At 37.4% G+C, this 6721-nt stretch overlaps 1 protein-coding gene across 2 annotated transcripts in view; it reads right to left on the bottom strand.

Annotated features, from left to right (window-relative positions):
• STRN3 (striatin 3) overlaps nucleotides 1-6721 on the bottom strand; it is a 105102-nt gene that overhangs the window by 8552 nt on the left and 89829 nt on the right. For both annotated transcript variants that reach the window (XM_006766013.2, XM_006766014.2), the window contains 2 exons: nucleotides 3757-3924; nucleotides 1019-1159 (listed from right to left, as the gene is read on the bottom strand). In XM_006766013.2, coding sequence (XP_006766076.1) covers nucleotides 1019-1159; nucleotides 3757-3924 — 309 coding nt within the window. The remainder of the gene's footprint in view (nucleotides 1-1018; nucleotides 1160-3756; nucleotides 3925-6721) is intronic.

Here is a 6721-nt window from a genome sequence, read left to right as displayed (position 1 = left end):
GCTGAATCCTGACACTTGGTCTTTATGTTCAGCTCACTCCCTGGAGAGGACAGATTGTGTTCACTGATCACTTGTAAAAATCTAGATGTTAATCACTAAGATTACAAGCCAGTCCAAGTGGGAAAAAATCACCTAGCTTTCACAAAGAAGAGGTTTCTAAGATGCAGAGACAGAGAAGCAGCGATCAGACTGTCAAACCTCAGAGGGAAAGTAGGGGAGGGTGGGGGTAAGTGGGAGAGATCAACCAAAGGACTTGTATGCTTGCTTATAAGCTAACCAATGGACACAGACAACAGGCGGGTGAGGGCATGAGTGGGGGGATATGGGGCAATGGGGGGAAAGGACACATATGAATACCTTAATCAATAAAGAAAAAAATTATAATAACCGTGTATGGTGCCAGGTGGGTACTTGGTATCAGGGGGACCACTCTGTAAAGTACATGATTATCTAACCACTATACTGTACACCTGAAACTAACACAAAATAATATTAACTATAAACTGTAATTAAAATCAAATAAACATGAAAAAATATAAACAAAATAAGAGATGGAGGGGGAACCCACAGATGAAAAGAGACCTGAAAAACTTATCAGCCAATCACAATGCAGAGTATTATTTGGATTCCTACTTAAATAAATTATAAAATACACATCATATCCTATACTTACTACATTGACCATTTATGCATAATTATTGGGGCTACATGATGAGTTCATCAGGCTCATTATATTATTTTCTCTACTTCCATATGTATTTCCATTAAAAATTTAAAATTAATTAATTTGCTTTCACCTTTACATTGCTTTATTCCCTCTTCTGTCCTCATATACCCACCCAGCTTATTTTTAAGCACAATTTCAGGAAGTAGAAATAATGTAAATAAGTTAAACTATAACACAATGAAACTATTTTTTTTATCCTAAATCTAAATAGTTAAAATGTGAAAATTAAAAACCACCCTCTATTGTGTAGTAATCCTTTTTAAAGTTTCAAAGGAACCCATGAAAACTTACCAGAATCTATCTGTGATGAAAGCATCACCAATGACTGTGATGTTTCTAAATCATAAATTACTGTACTACCAGTGTTGAAAGAGGTCACCATATGAGCTGGATCACAGCCTATAAAGTCAACCGATGTAGGTATTCCATGCTCTGAAAGGAGCCCAAAGAGATACAGTGTAAACACATAATTTAGAAATCTCTGCTCTTCTGATTATAAAGGAAATTCAAATATTCTTGAGTTAATGTTAATAATAAAAAAAAAGCAATTGTTAGGATGGTGAGCTATATAATAAGTAACTTTCCCTCAATTATTTTATTTTATATTATTGACTGGGTGATTGATTTTAGAGAGGGAGAGGGAAAAGAAGAGGGAGAGAGGGAGGTGTAGGGTGAGAGGAAGGGAATAGAGGAGGGAGAGGGAAAGGGAAGAAAGAGGAGGGAGAGACATCAATATGAGAGTTAGAATGATTCGTTGTCTCCTGCTTGATCCCCAACTAGGGACCCGAAAACTAGGTATGTGCCCTGACTGGGAATCAAACCCATGACCGTCCAGTGCACTTGGACGACACTCTAACCCACTGAGTCGCACCAGTCAAAGCTTTCCCAGTTACTTAAAATATTTCAGTTACTTAAAATATTTCTAAAACATTCTATTTATTTAACATAAGGAAAATATAGCTAGAGGGTTCTTAAAGTGAGAGTAGATATGTGCAAAAGTTACTTTCTATGCATTTTCTTTTAAAAGAGAAAAAAAAATCCTGATGAGTCTTTTGGCCCACTTGCAAATTACACTGAGTGGCCGGATTATTATGACCACCCCATCAGTACTGCGTTGGGCCACCTTTTGCCTTCAATACTGTGGCGATTCTTCTTGGCACTGACTCCATGAGATGCTGAAAGGTGATGTGAGGAATCTGACACCATGCCTGATGAGTAGCACTGTCCAGTCCTGTGAGATTTAATGGTTGTGGAACCAGCTGCCTGATGGCTTTTAACTTCGTCCCACAAATGCTCAATTGGATTGAGCTCTGGTGCTTGTGGGGGCCACCTAAGCAAGGAAAAGTCTCCCTCATGTTCTTGAAACCACTCCTGCATAATACGAGCACCGTGGCATGGCGCATTGTCTTGTTGGAAGAAGCCATCTCCATTGGGATATGCCATCAACATGATAGGATGAACTTGATCAGCAACGATACTTAGGTATGTTGTGCTATTCACATATAATGACCTGGCCCTCTAGCAACTTCAGTGCGAAATTATAGCTAATTTGCCTACAAACGTCAGGTGGTCATAATAATCTGGCCACTCAGTGTATATATCTTACTGTAAAGTGACAAATTAGCATTCTCACATCCCTGTCTTCGGACACTGTTCACCTGTGATATTTTCAGATCTGTAAAAATAAAGTGTGGACTCTGGAATCCACTCATGCAGTGCTATCCCCTACAGTGGTCTGAGCAGCAATTTCTCTCTTTAACATAATAAATTCACTGGCCAGATCAATGCACAAGATGAAATCTGGAATCAAGCAATTAATTACCTAGATGAAGCTAGAAACAAATATCTAAATGAATTTTTACCTCAAAAACTTGGGTAACACAGACCTAACAAAATTAAGCATATATTAGTCCTCTAAAATGTTTTAAGCCCTAGCCGATTTGGCTCAGGGGATAGAGGGTTTGCCTGTGGACTGAAGAGTCCTGTGTTCAATTTCAGTCAAGGGCACATACCTAAGTTGCAGGTTCCCTGGCCACGGTCAGGATGTGTGCAGGAGGCAACCAATCAATGTCTCTCTCACATTGATGTTTCTCTCTGTCTCTCCCTCTCCCTTCCACTCTCCCTAAAAATCAATGGAAGAATATCCCTGGGAGAGGTATCCTAGGGAGAGGATTAACAAGCAAACAAACAACAAAAATAATAAAAATGTTTTAAAACTAAACATACTTTTTAATAAAAATAAAAGTTTGGTCCTGGCCAGGTGGCTCAGTTGGTTGGAGCATCACCAATTCATGCATCAAAAAGTTGAGGGCTCGATTCCTGGTCGGGGCACATGCATACATTGTAGATTTGATCCCCAGTTGGAATGCATAGGGGAGGCAATCGATTGGTGTTTCTCTCTCTCTCTCTAAACATATCCTCGGACGAGGATAAAAGAAAAAAAAAAGTCTGACATTTACAACTAACTTTAAAAAATGACTTAGAAAATAAGACCAATGCAAGTACAGTATATGTATGTAAACAAATGTCACAGGTAAACTGGTTAAAGCCTTCTTTGACAGGAAAAGATTTGAAATCATGCATGTCACTTAGTTTGTACTTCCCAGTTAAGGGTGCTATTTCAATGACTACAGCTAGATTTCTTAACCAGTGTGCTCATATATGGTTTGCAGGTATGCTTAACACTGTGATCCCTTCGATTTCTGTGGGAAGCCACCTGAAGCAGGCACAGAGCCTTGTGTTGTCCCTATTACGAGCCTCATTTGTCTATTCCACTATTACATAGAAATAGCTTTGTTTTTTAAATAAAACATGTCCTGAAAAGGGTATAAAGACAAAACACTGAACTACAGGATACATTTGCAAAGCTTCCCGTTTATAAAAAATAACAAAGGGAAAAGATTACCACAAGCTTTAAATTCTTTAAATTTCTTGGAGCAACAAAGAAATAGTAAATCAATTGTCCTTTCAATCTCCCTCCCACCCCCCAAAAAAAGTTAGCTTTTTTCATAGAGACAAAATTTACATACCCTTGTTTCCATTGTAGGTGCAAATACATGGCAATTTTTCTTGTGGCTTCCATAACCTAACAGTGCCATCTGCTGAACATGATAGTAATTGATTTTTTATACCACTATAAGCAAGACCCCAGACAGCATCTGTATGAGCCACTAAAGTGCCAGCTAGAACATTTGGCTCTGGGAAGAAAACAAACAAACAAAAATGAGCAAAACTAAGTTTAAGTATATAAAGATAACTTACCATATAATTAAGTATAAGGCTACACAAACCAGCTATAAGAAGATAAACCAAAATGTATACAATGGCCATTTCTTCTAAGTTGTGAATTTATTGGTTATTTTTACCCACCTCCCCAATACATTCTTGCATTTTTTCAATTTTCTGTAAGGAATACATACTTTTTTAAAAACAGCTTTGTTGAGATATTACTCCCATTCCATACAACTCACCAATGTAAAGTGTACAATTCAGTGTTTTTGGTATGTTTACAGAGTTCTGCAATCATCACCACACCAATTTTAAGACACTATCACTACTCATTAGCTATTTCCATCCAATTCTTTTTCCCTGCCTTTTCGCAACTCTAAAAAACCACTGATCTACTTTGTCACTACAAGTTTGCCTATTCTGGACATTTCATATAAGTGACCTTCTGTACCTGGCTTCTTTCATTTAGCATACTGTTTCCAAGGTTCATCCATGTTATAGCATATATAAGTATTTCATTTCTTTTAATTGTCGAGTAATATTCCATTGTATGGACACACTACGTTTTATTCATTCATCACTTGATGGACCTAATGGCTAATAACACTGTGCCTCATTTGTCCTACAACCCTGTTTCTCTAATAAACCCCCACTTTACACAGGTGTCTCTTATCACTTCCACAATTCTCACAGTTCCCAACCTTCCATCCTCATGAATAACTATCTCTCATACTTCATTGAGGAAATATAGCACTGAAATAGGAACCCCTTCCCATCCTGCTGTCTCCCAATCTATAAACCTGCTAGTCTAGTGTCTAAAACCATCTTCTCTGTGCAGTTGTAAGTAAGGAACTGTTCTCCTTCCTATCAAAGGCTAATTATACCAGATGTATTCTGGATTCCACTCAACTCACTAAACTGCTTTCATATTTAACATTTTCCCTGCTACAAAAATTCTCCTAATCCTTGGGATCCACAAGCCCAAAAATGTGCTTTAGCATCCCTCAACATAAACAAAAAGACCTTCATTAACCTTATGCTGCCCTTCTGCCAAAGAGTAGAAAAGCATAGAGTAAATGTTTTTACCTTCCATTTACTCTCCAAACGACTCAAATATGGTTTGATACCATCAGCACAACAAAATAACCCTTGTTAAAATAACCAATGATGAACAATTAAAAGAAATGAAATACTTCTATATGCTATAACATGGACGAACCTTCGAAACAGTATGCTAAATGAAAGAAGCCAGTTACAAAAGGTCACTTGTATGAAATGTCCAGAATAGGCAAACTTGTAGTTACCACCAAATTTAGTAACTTTATTTCTTTGATAAATTCATTCTTTCTTTGTTGTTCTCATCACATTGCTTTTCATTCATAGAGTATGCTTTGAAAGGTCCCTTAACCTTTTAGCCCCAGCATTCCTCGCTCACTCTGGCCAATAAGTGACCTATTTGTCACTTATAAAAAGAAACCTTTCTATCCTCATTTTATCAGACCTCTCAGCAACATTTGAAAGTGCAAACTGTTTCCTTCTTCTCTAAATGATTTCTTCTTTTGGTATGTTTCCATAATTCCATATACTCTCCTGTACTTCCTACAATCTCAAAGGCCAGCCATTACTCAGTTTCCTTTGTTGGCTCTCTTGTTCTAGCCACTCTCCCAATGTCAAGAGTTCCTTCTCTTACCCTAAACAACACACTCTCCCTGTGTTATAGCAACCATTCTCATATCTTGATAGTTGTATTACTGATTTAGTATTACCATCTCTTAACATGCCTAAAATCTGAATTCACACACCTTTTGTGCCCATTTCAATAAATGCTACATCCCATATTCAACTTGGGTAACAGAGACCTAACAAAATTAAGTTCAGATCAAAAGTGGTGATGAAATGTTCTGAATGAGACAGTGATAATGTTTGCATAACCCTGTGAATATAGTAAAAATTACTCAAATGTATACTTCAAGAGGGTAAATTTTATTACATGTGAATATCTCAATAAAGCTGTTAAAAAATAAACAAAATCAAGAGTCACTCATTCATTACTTCACCCACTCAATCCATTTATCAATAGATTCTGTCTATTGTATCCTACTTCCTCAATGTGTCTTATAGCCATTTCCCTTCAACTGGTCTGCTACCAACGCTTTACCACCACTCTAGTCTTAGCAACATCACCTCTCACCTAGTACTGGTCCACTACATTCCAACTTTACAGTACAACATGAAATGTGTATTCCTCTCTCCACTCTGCCCCCTATGTCCTGCCAACAGCCAGAGTCACCTTTTTAAACCCTACATTTACAGGTCACTTCCTGGCTTAAAACTCTTTACAGTAGTCCCCCGTTATCCCAAGGGATACATTCCAAGACACCCAGTGGATGACTGAAACCACAGATAGTACCAAACTCTATATACAGGGGTTGGCGAAAGTAGGTTTACAGTTGTGAGTACGCGAAACAGTTAATTCTTGTATTATTTATGTATTAGTGTATTATTTGTCTCCTTCCTACTATTATTATTTCACATCCTCACTTATGATTTATCTTTTAGATAATGTCTTATTCCACCTGAACTGTAAACCTACTTTCCCCCACCCCTGTATACTATTTTCCTACATATACATACCTATGATAAAGTTTAATTTATAAATTAGCCACACTAAGAGACTAACAACAATAACTAATAATATAGAACAATTATAACAATACTAGAGGCCTGATGCACAAAAATTTGTGCAATGGGGGGGGGGGGGGTACT

Source organism: Myotis davidii, unplaced genomic scaffold (assembly GCF_000327345.1).
Source record: "Myotis davidii unplaced genomic scaffold, ASM32734v1 scaffold21, whole genome shotgun sequence".
Taxonomy (NCBI): Eukaryota; Metazoa; Chordata; class Mammalia; order Chiroptera; family Vespertilionidae; genus Myotis; species Myotis davidii.
This window is presented reverse-complemented; position numbering and strand designations above follow the sequence as displayed.